At 49.8% G+C, this 22,500-nt stretch overlaps 1 protein-coding gene across 6 annotated transcripts in view; it reads right to left on the bottom strand.

The window, feature by feature from the left end:
- LOC137588671 (transcription factor COE3-like) overlaps positions 1-22,500 on the bottom strand; it is a 42,254-nt gene that overhangs the window by 5,422 nt on the left and 14,332 nt on the right. For 3 of the 6 annotated variants that reach the window (XM_068305870.1, XM_068305872.1, XM_068305871.1), the window contains 9 exons: positions 20,254-20,335; positions 18,795-18,912; positions 16,177-16,310; positions 15,970-16,096; positions 12,413-12,501; positions 5,493-5,558; positions 4,542-4,704; positions 1,596-1,799; positions 857-1,018 (listed from right to left, as the gene is read on the bottom strand). In XM_068305870.1, coding sequence (XP_068161971.1) covers positions 857-1,018; positions 1,596-1,799; positions 4,542-4,704; positions 5,493-5,558; positions 12,413-12,501; positions 15,970-16,096; positions 16,177-16,310; positions 18,795-18,912; positions 20,254-20,335 — 1,145 coding nt within the window. The remainder of the gene's footprint in view (positions 1-856; positions 1,019-1,595; positions 1,800-4,541; positions 4,705-5,492; positions 5,559-12,412; positions 12,502-15,969; positions 16,097-16,176; positions 16,311-18,794; positions 18,913-20,253; positions 20,336-22,500) is intronic. The other 3 variants (XM_068305873.1, XM_068305876.1, XM_068305874.1) reach the window with 3 other exon arrangements.

A 22,500-nucleotide genomic window follows, 5' to 3' on the forward strand; every position in this document is an offset into this window, starting at 1 on the left:
ACAACCTGTTTAACACACGTGTTTAACACACCTGGTTAACACACCTGGTAAACACACCTGTTTAACACAACCTGGTTAACACACCTGGTTAACACACGTGTTTAACACACCTGTTTAACACACCTGTTTAACACACCTGTTTAACACACCTGTTTAACACACCTGGTTAACACACCTGTTTAGCACAACCTGGTAAACACACCTGTTTAACACAACCTGGTTAACACACCTGGTTAACACACGTGTTTAACACACCTGTTTAACACACCTGTTTAACACACCTGTTTAACACACCTGGTTAACACACCTGTTTAACACACCTGGTTAACACACCTGTTTAACACACCTGGTTAACACACCTGTTTAACACACCTGGTTAACACACCTGTTTAACACACCTGGTTAACACACCTGTTTAACACACCTGGTTAACACAAGCTGCCTGGCTGTCTGTTGTTCATGTTCATCATGGAGGTTAACCGTTCTGACTCCAGGTGATGTTACCTGGACTCCATTTTATTTCTGCTAACATAACAGATGTCTGACGCCATGTTGGTCACATGATTCCTTCTGGCAGCTGTGCCGTGATTGGTTGGGCGTCGTGATTGACAGGTAGTGGGTGGAGTTCAAAGCATGAGTCTTTTTAGAGTGAGCCTATTCAAACATAGGGTGGGGAGATTTACTGTATTATTGTTACTCCCTAAAATAATTTAAAGTACAAAGCAGGGTAGAAGAATTTCATGTACTTTTACTTTGAAAGGGATGTGATGGTCAGAATATCTGAAGAGGAGGAAGAGGGGGGGGGGGAGAAGAGGAGAAGGAGCAGGAGGAGCAGCAGGAGGAGGGGGCGTGTCACCTTGCAGCCCGTTGGTGCTGTTGGGGCAGTTGGGGGGAGGTGAGGCGGTCGGCCGGACGACGGGAGCGAAGGCGCTCTTCTGCTTGACGGCAGCGGAGAAGGAGAAAACCCCGTGGGAGGAGTTACAGTTGGACACCGCCATGGTGGGACTGGAGGGGACGACTGGGACACAGAAAACCAGTTCGACCAGTGTGATCGTCATCCACAGTAACCAGTAACCACTAACCACTAACCAGTAACCACACATGCCTAGTAGTACCAGTAGCAGTAGTATTAGCAGTAGTATTAGCAGTAGTATTAACAGTAGCACCAGTAGAATTAGCAGCATTGGCAGTAGCATTAATAGCAGTACTAGCAGTAGTACCAGTAGTATTAACAATAGTACCAGTAGTATTAACAATAGTACCAGTAGTATTAACAGTAGTACCAGTAGTATTAACAGTAGTACCAGTAGTATTAACAGTAGTACCAGTAGTATTAACAATAGTACCAGTAGTATTAACAGTAGTACCAGTAGTATTAACAATAGTACCACTAGTATTAACAGTAGTGCCAGTAGTATTAACAGTAGTATTAGCAGTAGCATTAGCAGTAGCATTATAGCAGTAGCATTAGCATTAACATTAGCTGTAGCATTAGCAGTAGCATTAGCATTAGCATTAGCAGTAGCAGTAGCATTAGCATTAACATTAGCTATAGCATTAGCAGTAGCATTAGCAGTAGTAGCAGCAGTATTTACCTTGATACTTACTGCCGTAGGGCGAGTTGGCAGACGAGCCGTTCAGGAAACTGGGCGATGTTGCTACACCGAGGTTTGGCATTCCAGTGTTGCCGTAGCCGTTCATGCTGTTGCTAATGGTGTTGCCATAGTTATTCTGTTGAGGGGTGGAGCTTGGCACATATCCCCGTGGTGACACGCTGCTGGTGTTACGATTGTAACCAACTGGAAGAGGACGACAAAACCGGTCAGCACCAGTAACACCAGGATAATGTTTTGCAGCTAGCACGCTACACTACCACACTGGTGGTTAGCTGCTGTGATCGACAGCTAGCACGCTACACTACTACACTGGTGGTTAGCTGCGGTGATCGACAGCTAGCACGCTACACTACTACACTGGTGGTTAGCTGCTGTGATCGACAGCTAGCACGCTACACTACTACACTGGTGGTTAGCTGCTGTGATCGACAGCTAGCACGCTACACTACTACACTGGTGGTTAGCTGCTGTGATCGACAGCTAGCACGCTACACTACTACACTGGTGGTTAGCTGCTGTGATCGACAGCTAGCACGCTACACTACTACACTGGTGGTTAGCTGCTGTGATCGACAGCTAGCATGCTACACTACTACACTGGTGGTTAGCTGCGGTGATCGACAGCTAGCACGCTACACTACTACACTGGTGGTTAGCTGCTGTGATCGACAGCTAGCACGCTACACTACTACACTGGTGGTTAGCTGCTGTGATCGACAGCTAGCACGCTACACTACTACACTGGTGGTTAGCTGCTGTGATCGACAGCTAGCACGCTACACTACTACACTGGTGGTTAGCTGCTGTGATCGACAGCTAGCACGCTACACTACTACACTGGTGGTTAGCTGCTGTGATCGACAGCTAGCACGCTACACTACTACACTGGTGGTTAGCTGCTGTGATCGACAGCTAGCACGCTACACTACCACACTGGTGGTTAGCTGCTGTGATCGACAGCTAGCACGCTACACTACCACACTGGTGGTTAGCTGCTGTGATCGACAGCTAGCACGCTACACTACCACACTGGTGGTTAGCTGCTGTGATCGACAGCTAGCACGCTACACTACCACACTGGTGGTTAGCTGCTGTGATCGACAGCTAGCACGCTACACTACCACACTGGTGGTTAGCTGCTGTGATCGACAGCTAGCACGCTACACTACCACACTGGTGGTTAGCTGCTGTGATCGACAGCTAGCACGCTACACTACCACACTGGTGGTTAGCTGCTGTGATCGACAGCTAGCACGCTACACTACCACACTGGTGGTTAGCTGCTGTGATCGACAGCTAGCACGCTACACTACTACACTGGTGGTTAGCTGCTGTGATCGACAGCTAGCACGCTACACTACTACACTGGTGGTTAGCTGCTGTGATCGACAGCTAGCACGCTACACTACTACATTGGTGGTTAGCTGCTGTGATCGACAGCTAGCACGCTACACTACTACACTGGTGGTTAGCTGCTGTGATCGACAGCTAGCACGCTACACTACCACACTGGTGGTTAGCTGCTGTGATCGACAGCTAGCACGCTACACTACCACACTGGTGGTTAGCTGCTGTGATCGACAGCTAGCACGCTACACTACCACACTGGTGGTTAGCTGCTGTGATCGACAGCTAGCACGCTACACTACCACACTGGTGGTTAGCTGCTGTGATCGACAGCTAGCACGCTACACTACCACACTGGTGGTTAGCTGCTGTGATCGACAGCTAGCACGCTACACTACCACACTGGTGGTTAGCTGCTGTGATCGACAGCTAGCACGCTACACTACTACACTGGTGGTTAGCTGCTGTGATCGACAGCTAGCACGCTACACTACTACACTGGTGGTTAGCTGCTGTGATCGACAGCTAGCACGCTACACTACTACACTGGTGGTTAGCTGCTGTGATCGACAGCTAGCACGCTACACTACTACACTGGTGGTTAGCTGCTGTGATCGACAGCTAGCACGCTACACTACCACACTGGTGGTTATTGATGGACAGGTGTGGGGCGGCAGTGGCTCGGCGGTAGAGCGGACGTCTTGGGACCAGACAGCCCAGCCATCGGCGGTTCGATTCCCGCTCCAGCCACACATCTTGGGAGTGTGAGCTGACAGTGGGAGGTGTCAGCTCACCTCCCAGCCACTGCCGAGGCGCCCTTGAGCAAGGCGCCGTCCCCCCTACAAGCTGCTCATTGGGGCGCACCCCCGAAGTTGCGACCCGTCCCTCCACCTCCCTGTACTGGTTGTCATCAACTGCATGCCTACAGGCCCCTAGTGTGTGTTGTGTTCAGGGGCCTGTATACGATGTTTGTGTGTGTATGCTGACTAACACACACATATATATATATATATATATATATATATATATACATGCATGTACAAAACTGGAGAGGAAAACATAATTTCCCCATTGTGTGGACAATTAAAGGTGGATTATTATTATTATATTACTATGCTAGAGCACCACTTCACTGGTTGTGTCCTCTGACTGCAGATCACACACACACACACACACACACACACACACACACACACGCTGAGCCTCTGCAGATGTTGTGGTGCAGCCAGCCTGTCCCTGAATAACGTTCCAGCTGCTAGATGAACATGAACAACCGTCTCACACACAAAGTGTGGATAAGGAAAACACCTTGCGTTGTCACCTTCTGATAGGACGAGACAGATCAGCCCATGTTCAGTGGACACCTACTAGAATGAATATAAATGTTGTGTGTTCTGATTCTTTGTACTTGAGCCTGGACTGGTCACCGGTCAGACGTCAACATTCTCACCACCCAAGATTAACGAACACAACGAAGGTTAACGAAGAACCAGAGTTTTAATTCCTTCATTAGCTGAATGAAAGTCGTCCGCTGGGGGGCGGAGCTATCGGACGGAAGTCGGACGACCGTTGTCCTACCTTGTGTTGTGTCGGAGACGTTGACGGCCAGCTGCCCACTGAAGGAGTTAACTCCCATCATGCCGTGGGAGGCGGTGTTGCCTAGTGACGGGATCTGGTTGTGGTTCCTGGGGACACTGTAGAGCGCCTCGGCGATGTCGGCGGCTCGCTTCAGGATGATCTCCTGGAAGACGAGATGAAGGGCTCAATTTAAAGGAGACAAGTTCAGACCTGGTTCAGACCTGGTTCAGACCTGGTTCAGACCTGGTTCAGACCTGGTTCAGACCTGGTTCAGACCTGGTTGACTCCACATTCTTTATGTACCAGAAGAGAATGTTTATATTAATAAATTCATATTAGAATGCAGTCATTTAGACTTCCTGCTCCTATGTGCACCTGTCTTTTATTTCCTAGAGTCCTGGCAGGTGAATTCTTCTCCAGGTTTTTGGATGTGTTGACCTGTAAACTCTGGATTAGTGGCTCTGGATTGGTTGGATTACGGCGTTCCTTCTGGATTAGTGGCTCTGGATTGGTTGGATTACGGCGTTCCTTCTGGATTAGTGGCTCTGGATTGGTTGGATTCAGAGCGATACCTGAATGCAGGATGGAAAGATGACCCCTGAGCTACCTTCTGATTGGTCAGATGAGCGTCAGGTGTGTCTGCTTTTGATTGGCTGGTCTAACTGTTTGACACGTGACACTGATCTTGTGCTATTGATTATTGATCGGTGTGAACACAGACCGGTGTGATGATTGAAGCTGGTTTGTGACCTCTGTTCAAGGTCGTTGGGGGGGGTTAACTCCTGTCTGGAGGAGCATGTCGGGGGGTAGGGGGAATGTTAAATGTTTCAGGAGGTTCTGACTCATAAACCTGGAGGGGGGGCAGGGGAGGAGGGGCGGCAAGTGTGTGTGTGTGTGTGTGTGTGTGTGTGTGTGTGTGTGTGTGTGTGTGTGTGTGTGTGTGTGTGTCACCTGGTTGTTGTGGGGCATCCCGTAGAGCGCCTCCACCAGGTCAGCTGCCCTCTTCAGGAGAACCTCCTGGGGGAGACAAATAAAAGCTTTTTAAATCAACTCCTGATGCAGGAACATGGTGAGCACACTGATCACACACACACACACACACACACACACACACACACACACACACACACACACACACACACACACACACACACACACACACGCTGAGCCTCTTAATGCTGCACCACTTTATTCAATGATCAGCTCAACAAATAGCTTTGAATGAATGTGTGTGTGTGTGTGTGTGTGTGTGTGTGTGTGTGTGTGTGTGTGTGTGTGTGTGTGTGTGTGTGTCTGTGTGATGCTTTGCTGAGTCTTTATCTTAATTAAACATTCTCTCGTTAATCTGCTGCTTTTCATTACAAACTTCTCCAATTAACTCCGCCCCCTCACTCCTCCATCAGCCAGTCCTCTGCCCCCCCCCCCTGTCGTTTTCTCTCCTCTGCCTTCTGGATCTCCTGATTCTCTTCTCCTCCATCACGAGTTAAATTCACTCAACTCTGTTTCTTATCTGTTCGTTTGTTCACACACACACACACACACACACACACACACACACACACACACACACACACACACACACACACACACACACACACACACACAGTTTGCAGTGACAAATGAAGCCTTATTACTACGAGTGTTTCATTGTTCACAGCCGGGTGACGAGCACCTCTCTCCCACACATTAACAAGGTTACCACAGCGATGGAGTGGAGGTGGGATGTCATCGCTGAGGGGGGAGCCAATTATTCTTTTAAGGACACACACACACACACACACACACACACATCAGACGGAGGGTTAAGCAGCAGGACGAGAGCCTCAATAAACACGATGAATAATTACAGTAAAGGGTTAATAATTCATGCTGGGGGCTACTGGGGGGCTAATAGGGGGGTAACTGGGGGCTGCTGGTCCAACGGCCCCCAGCAGCCCCCAGTGCAAACCAGAGCTGCTGATCCATCCTCTTGACTTTTATCTCTTCGATCGCGTCCAATCAGAACAAACGATTCAGACAGGAAATGATGATGTCATAAAAACAACAACAGAAGTTATTTCTCTTTTAAATCTGATAAGAAAACACTGATAACCGTGTGTGTGTGTGTGTGTGTGTGTGTGTGTGTGTGTGTGTGTGTGTGTGTGTGTGTGTGTGTGTGTGTGTGTGTGTGTGTGTGTGCCAATCACCTTTCTTACCACATGGCTGCACTCGCTGATTACCTGATTTGACTGTTTCAACCTCCCTGTTTGCGAATCGGCTTAAAACATGCACACACACACACACACACCCACACACCACACACACACACACACACACACACACACACACACACACACACACACACACACACACACACACACACACACACACACAGAGTAGTTTACCTTTCATTCAATCATCTCCAGTATGTGCATGAGTCAAATTTAATAGTGTGTCCTGTTGGAATGTGTGTGTGTGTGTGTGTGTGTGTGTGTGTGTGTGTGTGTGTGTGTGTGTGTGTGTGTGTGTGTGTGTGTGTGTGTGTGTGTGTGTGTGTGTGTGTGTGTGTTCACAGTGATAAATGCTATGTCTTTTCATTTACATAGAAACAACTTTAACACCCAAGTTTCAAACAGGCTTTGCTGGCGCCACTCTGTGATTGGTCGGTTTGAGCAGCCACACAGGAGGGGGCGGGGCAACAAGCAGCCGTCCTTCACATGTCTCTTCACCGGTTAAACGTTTACATGTAAAATGTGTGAACCTGTGTGTTGAGGAATTTTTCACCAGACGTGTTCAGACATTCAACCTGATTACCATCAGAGCCTTTCACACCAGGACCCAAGAAACCCCGCCCCCCTTACCCACAATCCCTCAAGAGACTGGTGGACTGGTGGACTAGTAGTGGACTAGTAGTAGACTAGTGGACTAGTAGTGGACTAGTGGACTAGTAGTGGACTAGTGGTGGACTAGTGAACTGGTAGACTAGTGGTGGACTAGGGGGCTGGTAGACTAGTGGTGGACTAGTGAACTGGTAGACTAGTGGTGGACTAGTGGTGGACTAATGAACTGCTAGACTAGTGGTGGACTAGTGTTGGACTAGTGGACTGGTAGACTAGTGGTGGAATAGTGGTGGACTAATGAACTGGAAGACTAGTGGTGGACTAGTGAACTGGTAGACTAGTGGTGGACTAGTGAACTGCTAGACTAGTGGTGGACTAGTGTTGGACTAGTGGACTGGTAGACTAGTGGTGGAATAGTGGTGGACTAATGAACTGGAAGACTAGTGGTGGACTAGTGAACTGGAAGACTAGTGGTGGACTAGTGAACTGGTAGACTAGTGGTGGACTAGTGGTGGACTAATGAACTGCTAGACTAGTGGTGGACTAGTGGACTGGTAGACTAGTGGTGGACTAGTGAACTGGAAGACTAGTGGTGGACTAGTGAACTGGTAGACTAGTGGTGGACTAGTGTTGGACTAGTGGACTGGTAGACTAGTGGTGGACTAGTGGACCGGTACACTAGTGGTGGACAAGTGGACTTGTAGACTAGTGGTGGACTAGTGGTGGACTAATGAACTGGAAGACTAGTGGTGGACTAGTGAACTGGAAGACTAGTGGTGGACTAGTGAACTGGTAGACTAGTGGTGGACTAAAGGTGGACTAATGAACTGGTAGACTAGTCGTGGACTAGTGGACTGGTAGACTGGTAGACTAGTGGTGGACTAATGAACTGGTAGACTAGTGGTGGACTAGTGGTGGACTAGTGAACTGGTAGACTAGTGGTGGACAAGTGGACTGGTAGACTAGTGGTGGTCAAGTGGACTGGTAGACTAGTGGTGGACAAGTGGACTGGTAGACTAGTGGTGGACTAGTAGACCGGTAGACTAGTGGTGGACTAGTGAACTGGTAGACTAGTGGTGGACTAATGAACTGGTAGACTAGTGGTGGACAAGTGGACTGGTAGACTAGTGGTGGACAAGTGGACTGGTAGACTGGTAGACTAGTGGTGGTCAAGTGGACTGGTAGACTAGTGGTGGACAAGTGGACTGGTAGACTGGTAGACTAGTGGTGGACTAGTAGACCGGTAGACTAGTGGTGGACTAGTGAACTGGTAGACTAGTGGTGGACTAGTGGACTGGTAGACTAGTGGTGGACTAATGAACTGGTAGACTAGTGGTGGACTAGTGGACTGGTAAACTAGTGGTGGACTAGTGGATCGGTAGACTAGTGGTGGTCAAGTGGACTGGTAGACTAGTGGTGGACTAATGAACTGGTAGACTAGTGGTGGACTAGTGGACCGGTAGACTAGTGGTGGACTAGTGGACTGGTAGACTAGTGGTGGACTAATGAACTGGTAGACTAGTGGTGGACTAGTGGACCGGTAGACTAGTGGTGGACTAGTGGACTGGTAGACTAGTGGTGGACTAATGAACTGGTAGACTAGTGGTGGACTAGTGGACTGGTAGACTAGTGGTGGACTAATGAACTGGTAGATTAGTGGTGGACTAATGAACTGGTAGACTAGTGGACCGGTAGACTAGTGGTGCACTAGTGGACCGGTAGACTAGTGGTGGTCAAGTGGACTGGTAGACTAGTGGTGGACTAATGAACTGGTAGACTAGTGGTGGACTAATGAACTGGTAGACTAGTGGTGGACTAGTGGACCGGTAGACTAGTGGTGGACTAATGAACTGGTAGACTAGTGGTGGACTAGTGAACTGGTAGACTAGTGGTGGACTAATGAACTGGTAGACTAGTGGTGGACTAATGAACTGGTAGACTAGTGGTGGACTAGTGGACTGGTAGACTAGTGGTGGACTAGTGGAATGGTAGACTAGTGGTGGACTAATGAACTGGTAGACTAGTGGTGGACTAGTGGACTGGTAGACTAGTGGTGGACTAGTGAACTGGTAGACTAGTGGTGGACTAGTGGACTGGTAGACTAGTGGTGGACTAGTGGAATGGTAGACTAGTGGTGGACTAATGAACTGGTAGACTAGTGGTGGACTAGTGGACCGGTAGACTAGTGGTGGACTAATGAACTGGTAGACTAGTGGTGGACTAGTGGACCGGTAGACTAGTGGTGGACTAGTGTACTGGTAGACTAGTGGTGGACTAATGAACTGGTAGACTAGTGGTGGGCTAGTGGACCGGTAGACTAGTGGTGGACTAGTGGACTGGTAGACTAGTGGTGGACTAATGAACTGGTAGACTAGTGGTGGACTAGTGGACTGGTAGACTAGTGGTGGACTAATGAACTGGTAGACTAGTGGTGGACTAATGAACTGGTAGACTAGTGGTGGACTAGTGGTGGACTAGTGGACTGGTAGACTAGTGGTGGACTAGTGGACTGGTAGACTAGTGGTGGACTAGTGGACTGGTAGACTAGTGGTGGACTAATGAACTGGTAGACTAGTGGTGGACTAGTGGACCGGTAGACTAGTGGTGGACTAGTGGACCGGTAGACTAGTGGTGGTCAAGTGGACTGGTAGACTAGTGGTGGACTAATGAACTGGTAGACTAGTGGTGGACTAGTGGACCGGTAGACTAGTGGTGGACTAGTGGACCGGTAGACTAGTGGTGGACTAGTGGACTGGTAGACTAGTGGTGGACTAATGAACTGGTAGACTAGTGGTGGACTAGTGGACCGGTAGACTAGTGGTGGACTAGTGGACTGGTAGACTAGTGGTGGACTAATGAACTGGTAGACTAGTGGTGGACTAGTGGACTGGTAGACTAGTGGTGGACTAATGAACTGGTAGATTAGTGGTGGACTAATGAACTGGTAGACTAGTGGACCGGTAGACTAGTGGTGCACTAGTGGACCGGTAGACTAGTGGTGGTCAAGTGGACTGGTAGACTAGTGGTGGACTAATGAACTGGTAGACTAGTGGTGGACTAATGAACTGGTAGACTAGTGGTGGACTAGTGGACCGGTAGACTAGTGGTGGACTAATGAACTGGTAGACTAGTGGTGGACTAATGAACTGGTAGACTAGTGGTGGACTAGTGGACTGGTAGACTAGTGGTGGACTAGTGGAATGGTAGACTAGTGGTGGACTAATGAACTGGTAGACTAGTGGTGGACTAGTGGACTGGTAGACTAGTGGTGGACTAGTGAACTGGTAGACTAGTGGTGGACTAGTGGACTGGTAGACTAGTGGTGGACTAGTGGAATGGTAGACTAGTGGTGGACTAATGAACTGGTAGACTAGTGGTGGACTAGTGGACCGGTAGACTAGTGGTGGACTAATGAACTGGTAGACTAGTGGTGGACTAGTGGACCGGTAGACTAGTGGTGGACTAGTGTACTGGTAGACTAGTGGTGGACTAATGAACTGGTAGACTAGTGGTGGGCTAGTGGACCGGTAGACTAGTGGTGGACTAGTGGACTGGTAGACTAGTGGTGGACTAATGAACTGGTAGACTAGTGGTGGACTAGTGGACTGGTAGACTAGTGGTGGACTAATGAACTGGTAGACTAGTGGTGGACTAATGAACTGGTAGACTAGTGGTGGACTAGTGGTGGACTAGTGGACTGGTAGACTAGTGGTGGACTAGTGGACTGGTAGACTAGTGGTGGACTAGTGGACTGGTAGACTAGTGGTGGACTAATGAACTGGTAGACTAGTGGTGGACTAGTGGACCGGTAGACTAGTGGTGGACTAGTGGACCGGTAGACTAGTGGTGGTCAAGTGGACTGGTAGACTAGTGGTGGACTAATGAACTGGTAGACTAGTGGTGGACTAGTGGACTGGTAGACTAGTGGTGGACTAGTGAACTGGTAGACTAGTGGTGGACTAGTGGACCGGTAGACTAGTGGTGGACTAATGAACTGGTAGACTAGTGGTGGACTAGTGAACTGGTAGACTAGTGGTGGACTAATGAACTGGTAGACTAGTGGTGGACTAGTGAACTGGTAGACTAGTGGTGGACTAATGAACTGGTAGACTAGTGGTGGACTAGTGGACCGGTAGACTAGTGGTGGACTAGTGGACCGGCAGACTAGTGGTGGTCAAGTGAACTGGTAGACTAGTGGTGGACTAATGAACTGGTAGACTAGTGGTGGACTAGTGAACTGGTAGACTAGTGGTGGACTAATGAACTGGTAGACTAGTGGTGGACTAGTGAACTGGTAGACTAGTGGTGGACTAATGAACTGGTAGACTAGTGGTGGACTAGTGGACCGGTAGACTAGTGGTGGACTAGTGGACCGGTAGACTAGTGGTGGTCAAGTGAACTGGTAGACTAGTGGTGGACTAATGAACTGGTAGACTAGTGGTGGACTAGTGAACTGGTAGACTAGTGGTGGACTAGTGGACCGGTAGACTAGTGGTGGACTAATGAACTGGTAGACTAGTGGTGGACTAGTGAACTGGTAGACTAGTGGTGGACTAATGAACTGGTAGACTAGTGGTGGACTAGTGAACTGGTAGACTAGTGGTGGACTAATGAACTGGTAGACTAGTGGTGGACTAATGAACTGGTAGACTAGTGGTGGACTAGTGAACTGGTAGACTAGTGGTGGACTAGTGAACTGGTAGACTAGTGGTGGACTAATGAACTGGTAGACTAGTGGTGGACTAGTGAACTGGTAGACTAGTGGTGGACTAGTGGACCAGTAGACTAGTGGTGGACTAATGAACTGGTAGACTAGTGGTGGACTAGTGAACTGGTAGACTAGTGGTGGACTAATGAACTGGTAGACTAGTGGTGGACTATTGAACTGGTAGACTAGTGGTGGACTAATGAACTGGTAGACTAGTGGTGGACTAGTGAACTGGTAGACTAGTGGTGGACTAGTGGACCGGTAGACTAGTGGTGGACTAGTGGACCGGTAGACTAGTGGTGGTCAAGTGGACTGGTAGACTAGTGGACTAGTAGTGTGCGTACCTTGGGCAGTCTCTCGGGGTCTCCGGGGTGACGGGGTATGACCTTCTGTAACCTCTGGAAGCCGTAGTCGATGGTGGGCTCGTTCAGCGCTAAGGGAGAGCAGTGACATCATTCAGCCGTCAATGACATCATCACAAACCGTCCAATCACACGAGCAGATGCAGACACTCTTCCTCTTTCACATGGTCATAATTGACAGGAGCTTCAGTACCAAATATGGTACTGGATCCACTAGTCCCGCCTCCAGCCAGTCGCTCTGGTTCCACTAGAACACGACGAGTAGAGGAAGAGGAGGGTGAACAGCTTTCTCACCTTCATCACAAACACGCAGATGAGAACCCAAACAGGTCGTCTGATCGGGGAGTATTGATTTGTGATTGGCTGCTGCTCTGACACGCCCCTAACGCCCCGCCCCCCTCTACTTGAAACCAGCCAGGAGGCCACAAATCAGAGCGTGTGTGTGTGTGTGTGTGTGTGTGTGTGTGTGTGTGTGTGTGTGTGTGTGTGTGAAGTGCATGAATCATAATCCCGTCTTGGTTGAGCTCCGTTTAACAAGCTTTAGACTGACTTTCCTATACATCACAAACTCTGTGTGTGTGTGTGTGTGTGTGTGTGTGTGTGTGTGTGTGTGTGTGTGTGTGTGTGTGTGTGTGTGTGTGTGTGTGTGTGTGTGTGTGTGTGTTCAGTCCTTGAAGGCTCACCAGGCGTGACCGGTGCAGCTCAGACGTCTGTGTTATCAGTGTGTGACCTTGTGTTGTTGACTGTTTGTTATCACCTGTGTGTTCAGAATCTGTTCTGATCAAACTTCAATTGATCTTCAGTGTCTTTGGGCTAAAGGATCAGTTCACACACTCCCTCATCACCATCACAACCCAATAATCATTACTGTTATCATTAATATTACTAGTGTCACTTTATAATTATTTATCATTATTGATTCCTTTGAACTTCCTTTAATAATCAATCCAGGATTAACGTACGATGAAAGATTTTGTTGATGTTTGTGAATCGTTTATTAATTGATTGAATCAGTTATTTATTGTTTATTAATTGATTGAATCAGTTATTTGTTTATTCATCGACTGACAGTAATTGAACTGATTGTTATGTTTTAAATGTGACAGCGTGTTATTGATAAAGAGGATCATTGATCGGCGTGAGTGTCAGGAACTTCATGGGAGTCTCTCTCTGATTGGTTAAAACTGTGAGGGGAGGGGCCTGCGGAGAACTGGATGATGTTAGCCAGCACATTGTTTGACTGTCATTGATGAGGTTGTGATCAGCTGCTATTGATTTGACATGACACTGATCAGAGACAGCAGTCTGTAGCATCGATCAATCACCAGAGCAACTGTGATGTCAGCTGTGATGTCAGCTGTGATGTCAGCTGTGATGTCAGCAACGAGCCAAGGCCTGAACAGCAGGCGGGGATCACACCCTCTCCTGTCGGTTCACAGACACCAAGCAAAGCATGCTGGGACTGATACGCTGCAGGTTGGAGCTGGACAGGACGAGAGGTGTGAGCCTGAAAGTCACATGACTGATGAAACAGTCCAGGTTCACACCTGAAACAGTCCAGGTTCACACAGTGAAACAGTCCAGGTTCACACATTGTGAAACAGTCCAGGTTCACACAGTGAAACAGTCCAGGTTCACACAGTGAAACAGTCCAGGTTCACGCAGTGAAACAGTCCAGGTTCACACAGTGAAACAGTCCAGGTTCACGCAGTGAAACAGTCCAGGTTCACGCAGTGAAACAGTCCAGGTTCACGCAGTGAAACAGTCCAGGTTCACGCAGTGAAACAGTCCAGGTTCACACAGTGAAACAGTCCAGGTTCACGCAGTGAAACAGTCCAGGTTCACACAGTGAAACAGTCCAGGTTCACACAGTGAAACAGTCCAGGTTCACATAGTGAAACAGTCCAGGTTCACACAGTGAAACAGTCCAGGTTCACACATTGTGAAACAGTCCAGGTTCACACAGTGAAACAGTCCAGGTTCACACAGTGAAACAGTCCAGGTTCACGCAGTGAAACAGTCCAGGTTCACGCAGTGAAACAGTCCAGGTTCACACAGTGAAACAGTCCAGGTTCACATAGTGAAACAGTCCAGGTTCACACAGTGAAACAGTCCAGGTTCACACAGTGAAACAGTCCAGGTTCACGCAGTGAAACAGTCCAGGTTCACATAGTGAAACAGTCCAGGTTCACATAGTGAAACAGTCCAGGTTCACACAGTGAAACAGTCCAGGTTCACACAGTGAAACAGTCCAGGTTCACATAGTGAAACAGTCCAGGTTCACACAGTGAAACAGTCCAGGTTCACATAGTGAAACAGTCCAGGTTCACATAGTGAAACAGTCCAGGTTCACACAGTGAAACAGTCCAGGTTCACACAGTGAAACAGTCCAGGTTCACACAGTGAAACAGTCCAGGTTCACACAGTGAAACAGTCCAGGTTCACACAGTGAAACAGTCCAGGTTCACACAGTGAAACAGTCCAGGTTCACATAGTGAAACAGTCCAGGTTCACACCTGAAACAGTCCAGGTTCACATAGTGAAACAGTCCAGGTTCACACCTGAAACAGTCCAGATTCACACAGTGAAACAGTCCAGGTTCACATAGTGAAACAGTCCAGGTTCACATAGTGAAACAGTCCAGGTTCACACCTGAAACAGTCCAGGTTCACACAGTGAAACAGTCCAGGTTCACATAGTGAAACAGTCCAGGTTCACATAGTGAAACAGTCCAGGTTCACACAGTGAAACAGTCCAGGTTCACATAGTGAAACAGTCCAGGTTCACACCTGAAACAGTCCAGGTTCACACCTGAAACAGTCCAGGTTCACACAGTGAAACAGTCCAGGTTCACATAGTGAAACAGTCCAGGTTCACATAGTGAAACAGTCCAGGTTCACACCTGAAACAGTCCAGGTTCACACAGTGAAACAGTCCAGGTTCACATAGTGAAACAGTCCAGGTTCACATAGTGAAACAGTCCAGGTTCACACAGTGAAACAGTCCAGGTTCACATAGTGAAACAGTCCAGGTTCACACCTGAAACAGTCCAGGTTCACGCAGTGAAACAGTCCAGGTTCACACATTGTGAAACAGTCCAGGTTCACACAGTGAAACAGTCCAGGTTCACACAGTGAAACAGTCCAGGTTCACACAGTGAAACAGTCCAGGTTCACACAGTGAAACAGTCCAGGTTCACACAGTGAAACAGTCCAGGTTCACACAGTGAAACAGTCCAGGTTCACACAGTGAAACAGTCCAGGTTCACACAGTGAAACAGTCCAGGTTCACATAGTGAAACAGTCCAGGTTCACACAGTGAAACAGTCCAGGTTCACACAGTGAAACAGTCCAGGTTCACACAGTGAAACAGTCCAGGTTCACATAGTGAAACAGTCCAGGTTCACACAGTGAAACAGTCCAGGTTCACATAGTGAAACAGTCCAGGTTCACACAGTGAAACAGTCCAGGTTCACATAGTGAAACAGTCCAGGTTCACACAGTGAAACAGTCCAGGTTCACACAGTGAAACAGTCCTACCTGTGTAGACGAAGCGTCCCGGGGCTCCTTTACAGAACTGCTTGGACTTGTAGGACAGCGTGACCTCAACAACCCCTGGGATGTGCCGGGGGGGCGTCTGGACCCGGATGGCGTGGGGGGTGATCAGCTGGAGGGACAGGAGGGCCTGTCAGGTCATGATGCCACCTCCACAGAGCAGGTGGACCATATTGATCGGTGATCAGTTACCTCGCTCCACACCAGCATGGTGCCAAACACTACCTGCAGCCCGTCAAAGAAGTTATCTCCAATCAGGATGACGGTCGCCCCCCCCGTGGTCCAGCCCTCACTGGGGCTGATGGCCTTAATGCAGGGGGTGGCTGCTGGACGACAGACAGACAGGCAGAGAGACAGACAGGCAGGCAGACATCATCATCATAATCATCACCAGATAGGGTCCATCTGATTGGTCGCTTTGATAGAGGATTGTATCAGGATGAGGATCTGTGGGGTTCCTCAGGGTCCTGGTCCTGAGCCTGGTTCTGGACCCAGTTCTGGTTGTGATCCTGGTTCAGGTTCTGGTTGTGGACCCGGTTCCGGTCCGGTGTGAGGTCGTCAACAGACTGTTTTTGTGGTGGACAGCAGAGCGGTGAGAAGAGGGCGGGGCTCAAATCCACGGGACCTGTGGCTCTGGTGGGGGGGGTTCCCATGGTTACCCAGTTTAATTAGGGGGCAATTAAAGAGGTTGAACGGCCCGCTGAGAGGCGCCGTCCTCTCTGGGGATGGGGGGTCTGGTCTTCCATCCACGTGCCACTGGGGGGTTCTGTTCTGACACCTGACTAGCCACACCACCTGCCCCCCCAACACTCACTGGCGGTTCAGGGGCTGCAGTTGAGCAGACCTTAGGCCGGACCCTACTAGACCTACTGGACCTACTGGACCCTACCAGGCCTATTAGACCTACTGGACCTTAGTGGACCTACTGGACCCTACTAGATCTACTAGACCTACTAGACCTACTGGACTCTACTAGACCTACTGGACCCTAGTGGACCATACTAGATCTACTAGACCTACTAGACCTACTGGACTCTACTAGACCTACTGGACCCTAGTGGACCATACTAGACCTACTGGACTCTAGTGGACCTACTGGACCCTTGTGGACCTACTGGACCCTACTAGACCTACTGGACCCTAGTAGACCTACTGGACTCTACTAGACCTACTGGACCCTAGTGGACCTACTGGACCCTACTAGACCTACTGGACCCTAGTGGACCTACTGGACCATACTAGACTTACTGGACTCTAGTGGACCTACTGGACCCTTGTGGACCTACTTGACCCTACTAGACCTACTGGACCCTAGTAGACCTACTGGACCCTACTAGGCCTATTAGACCTACTGGACCTTAGTGGACCTACTGGACCCTACTAGATCTACTAGACCTACTAGACCTACTGGACTCTACTAGACCTACTGGACCCTAGTGGACCTACTGGACCATACTAGACCTACTGGACCCTTGTGGACCTACTGGACTCTACTAGACCTACTGGACCCTAGTGGACCTACTGGACCCTACTAGACCTACTGGACCCTAGTGGACCTACTGGACCATACTAGACCTACTGGACTCTAGTGGACCTACTGGACCCTTGTGGACCTACTGGACCCTACTAGACCTACTGGACCCTAGTAGACCTACTGGACCCTACTAGGCCTATTAGACCTACTGGACCTTAGTGGACCTACTGGACCCTACTAGATCTACTAGACCTACTAGACCTACTGGACTCTACTAGACCTACTGGACCCTAGTGGACCTACTGGACCATACTAGACCTACTGGACCCTTGTGGACCTACTGGACCCTACTAAACCTACTGGACCCTAGTAGACCTACTGGACCCTAGTGGACCTACTGGACCCTAGTGGACCTACTGGACCATACTAGACCTACTGGACTCTAGTGGACCTACTGGACCCTTGTGGACCTACTGGACCCTACTAGACCTACTGGAACCTAGTAGACCTACTGGACCCTACTAGGCCTATTAGACCTACTGGACCTTAGTGGACCTACTGGACCCTACTAGATCTACTAGACCTACTAGACCTACTGGACTCTACTAGACCTACTAGACCCTAGTGGACCTACTGGACCATACTAGACCTACTGGACCCTTGTGGACCTACTGGACCCTACTAGACCTACTGGACCCTAGTGGACCTACTGGACCCTACTAGACCTACTGGACCCTAGTGGACCTACTGGACCATACTAGACCTACTGGACTCTAGTGGACCTACTGGACCCTTGTGGACCTACTGGACCCTACTAGACCTACTGGAACCTAGTAGACCTACTGGACCCTACTAGGCCTATTAGACCTACTGGACCTTAGTGGACCTACTGGACCCTACTAGATCTACTAGACCTACTAGACCTTCTGGACTCTACTAGACCTACTAGACCCTAGTGGACCTACTGGACCATACTAGACCTACTGGACCCTTGTGGACCTACTGGACTCTACTAGACCTACTGGACCCTAGTGGACCTACTGGACCCTACTAGACCTACTGGACCCTAGTGGACCTACTGGACCATACTAGACCTACTGGACTCTAGTGGACCTACTGGACCCTTGTGGACCTACTGGACCCTACTAGACCTACTGGAACCTAGTAGACCTACTGGACCCTACTAGGCCTATTAGACCTACTGGACCTTAGTGGACCTACTGGACCCTACTAGATCTACTAGACCTACTAGACCTACTGGACTCTACTAGACCTATTAGACCTAGTGGCCCCTTGCCCTCCAGTGGCCCCTGGGGGCGGGGCCAGAGCGGCCTACCTTCAGAGGGGTCCATCCTGCGGGCACGCCGGCCGTGTTTGGAGTTGTTGTGGACGAACATGTTGTCAGACACGGAGAGAACGTGACCGTCTACGCTGACGGTCGTAGACACCACCACCTGGAACACACACAGCGTTACCCAGCATGCACCGGGGCACCACCGCCTGGAACACACACAGCGTTACCCAGCATGCACCGGGGCACCACCGCCTGGAACACACACAGCGTTACCCAGCATGCACCGGGGGGGAATCTCTCACTGATGTGACGCGGCCTGGACCGGAGGGGGGGTCATCCGGCCCAAACCCTGATCCCTGACCCTGAGGACAGTGGGGGGGTTCAGAGCGGGGGTTAGTGGGGGAGGGGGATTGGTGGGGGGTATCAGTGGGGGGGGTCACCTCTGACTAGAACATTTCCTTCTGACAGCTGAAGGGGCCTCAGATGTAGCCCCGCCCCCATGTGATGTCACGGCATCCCTCTGGACGCTGACAGCCCCCCCAGCGGTGCTCATCCATCATCGGTGGCTGGTTGCCGTGGCGAGGCTGTTGTTGCTGATCCATGGCGACAGAGCAGAAGGTCATCCCCTCTGTCGCCAAGGTGACTAACCAGCACATCCTTCAACCTGGTGTCGCCACGGCGACAATGAGCTGGTGACTTCCCCCCCATGTCTGATCTCCACTGGTTAGTAAAAACCTTTATTGACATGCTGGTCGTTAACACAGTCCACCTGAATCAAACGTGGTGGGCGTGGCCTCTCACTCTGATAACAATCATTGGTCAAATGCTCATCAAAGAGTCACAACTCGTTACCATGGAGACCGTGGAGATGAAATTGGGTGGAGACAAACATAAAAAACTCAATGAACTCTTCCTCTGAAGGGAGGGAGCGAGGGAGGGAGGGAGGGAGGGAGGGAGGGGGGGAGGGAGGAAGGGAGGAGGGGAGGGAAGGAGGGGGGGGAAGGAGGAAGGGAGGGAGGGAGGGAGGAAGGAGGGGGGGGAGGGAGGGAGGAAGGAAGGGAGGGAGGGAGGAAGGGAGGGAGGGAGGGAGGGAGGGAGGAAGGAAGGGAGGGAGGGAGGAAGGGAGGGAGGGAGGGAGGGAGGGAGGGAGGGAGGGAGGGAGGGAGGGAGGAAGGGAGGGAGGAAGGAGGGGGGGGAGGGAGGGAGGAAGGAAGGAAGGGAGGGAGGGAGGGAGGGAGGGAGGGAGGGAGGGAGGAAGGGAGGGAGGAAGGGAGGGAGGGAGGGAGGGAGGGAGGGAGGAAGGGAGGGAGGGAGGGAGGGAGGAAGGGAGGGAGGGAGGGAGGGAGTGGTGAAGGAGTGAAGGAGGGAAGAGGGTTATTGAACCCCCCCGGTCGCTGACGGAGGACAAACAAACATACAAACAAACCCTCAGACCTGCAGAGCAATAGGCCGCGGGTGCCTTGCTGCAGTGCATGCTGGGAACAGGTGGGTGGAGTCGTACCTGGAACCTCCTCATGTCTCGGGGGTTCCCTGCGTTCTTCAGACAGTTCTGGTTACACTTCAGGAAGAACTTCAGGAAGAACCTGAGAGACAGACAGGTCAGAGAGACAGGTCAGAGAGACAGGTCAGAGAGACAGACAGGTCAGAGAGACAGGTCAGAGAGACAGGTCAGAGAGACAGGTCAGAGAGACAGACAGACACGGGTTCAGTCCCCCGGGGGCTATATTGATTACCCAGCATTCCTTGCTGCTCGTCTCTAATGAGTCTACAGAAGGACAAAGTGCTGACACTGAACACACACACACAGTAACACACACACACACACACACACACACACAGTAACACACACACACACACACACACACACACACACACACACACACACACACACACACAGTAACACACACACACACACAGTAACACACACACACACACACTGAACACACACACACACACACACAGTAACACACACACACACACACACACTGAACACACACACACACACAGTAACACACACACACACACACACACAATGAACACACACACACACACACAGTAACACACACACACACAGTAACACACACACACACACACTGAACACACACACACACACACACACAGTAACACACACACACACACACACACACACACACACACACCTTATTATTTAGGGTGACGTAGACGCTCCTGAACCCCCCCATCCTGACATGAACCCCTTCTCTCTGTGTTTCTGACAGACTTCAGCCAATAGGATGAGAGTACGGTGTCACATGACTGTCTACTAAAAAAGATGAGGTGAAGTCACTAGTGTTGATGAGTGAATGCACGAGGGTGCACTGAATATAGTGTACAGTGTATGTACACAGTGTATAGTACAGTGTATGTACACAGTGTATAGTACAGTGTATGTACACAGTGTATAGTACAGTGTATGTACACAGTGTATACGTAGGTAGGTCCAGTAGGTTGTGGAGATAAAGTCAGAGAGGCCAGACTGAGATGGTTTGGACATGTCCAGAGGAGAGATAGTGAATATATTGGTAGAAGGATGCTGAGTTCTGAACTGCCAGGCAGGAGGCCTAGAGGAAGACCAGAGAGGAGGTTTATGGATGTAGTGAAAGAGGACATGAAGGTAGTTGGTGTGAGAGAAGAGGATGAGAAGACAGGGTGAGATGGAGGACACTGATTGGCTGTGGAGACCCTGAAGGGAAAAGCTGAAAGGAGGAGAAGAAGAAGTGTGTATATAGTGTATATAATAGTGTACATACAATGTATACAGTATATAGTGTGCATACATACAGTACATAGTGTATATATACAGTATATATTGTGTGTGTGTGTGTGTGTGTATGTATATATACATACAGTATATATATATATATATATATATATATATATATATATATATATATATTCAGTATATAGTGTATTTCTACTTCAGGCTGTGGAGCTGCTCTGCTGTGGAGTTAATAGAATAAAAAGGTTTAATGTTTAAAGATGGCAGCTGATTTAAAGTAAAGATGAACGTTAACACACAGAGTGGAAATGACTCGGATCAGATTAACAGTCAGAGCTGCTCTCAGTGTGTAAATCACACACACACACACACACACACACACACACACACACACACACACACACACACACACACACACACACACACACACACACACACACACACACACACACACACACACACCTCCTGGCAGTACATTACTGTCAGTGTAATTCCTCGTCACACCACGACTACATTTTCTACCTCATAGAGCAGATTAACTCCACAGCAGTGTGTGTCAGTGTGTGTGTCAGTGTGTGTGTCAGTGTGTGTGTCGGTGTGTGTGTCAGTGTGTGTGTGTGTTCTCACAGTGTGTGTGTGTGACCCATTCTTCCTGGAGATAAATTGCGATGCGTCCTAATTTCCTGCTCGTAAATATGAGCAGTAATAGAGGAGAGTGTGTGACGGGTGTTCCTGCTCACCACAGAACACACTCACACCCTCAGGGAGATTTACACCTCCATCAGGAGGAGGGGAGGAGGAGGAGAAGAGGAGGGGGAGGAGAGGAGGAGGAGGAGGAGGGGGAGAGGAGGAGGAGGAGGAGGGGAGGAGAGGAGGAGGAGGAGGAGGGGGATGAGAGGAGGAGGGGAGGAGAGGAGGAGGAGGAGGAGGAGGGGAGGAGGAGGGGAGGAGGAGGAGGGAAGGAGAGGAGGAGAGGAGGAGGGAAGGAGAGGAGGAGAGGAGGAGGGGAGG

This window comes from Antennarius striatus, chromosome 21, assembly GCF_040054535.1.
Source record: "Antennarius striatus isolate MH-2024 chromosome 21, ASM4005453v1, whole genome shotgun sequence".
Taxonomy (NCBI): domain Eukaryota; kingdom Metazoa; phylum Chordata; class Actinopteri; order Lophiiformes; family Antennariidae; genus Antennarius; species Antennarius striatus.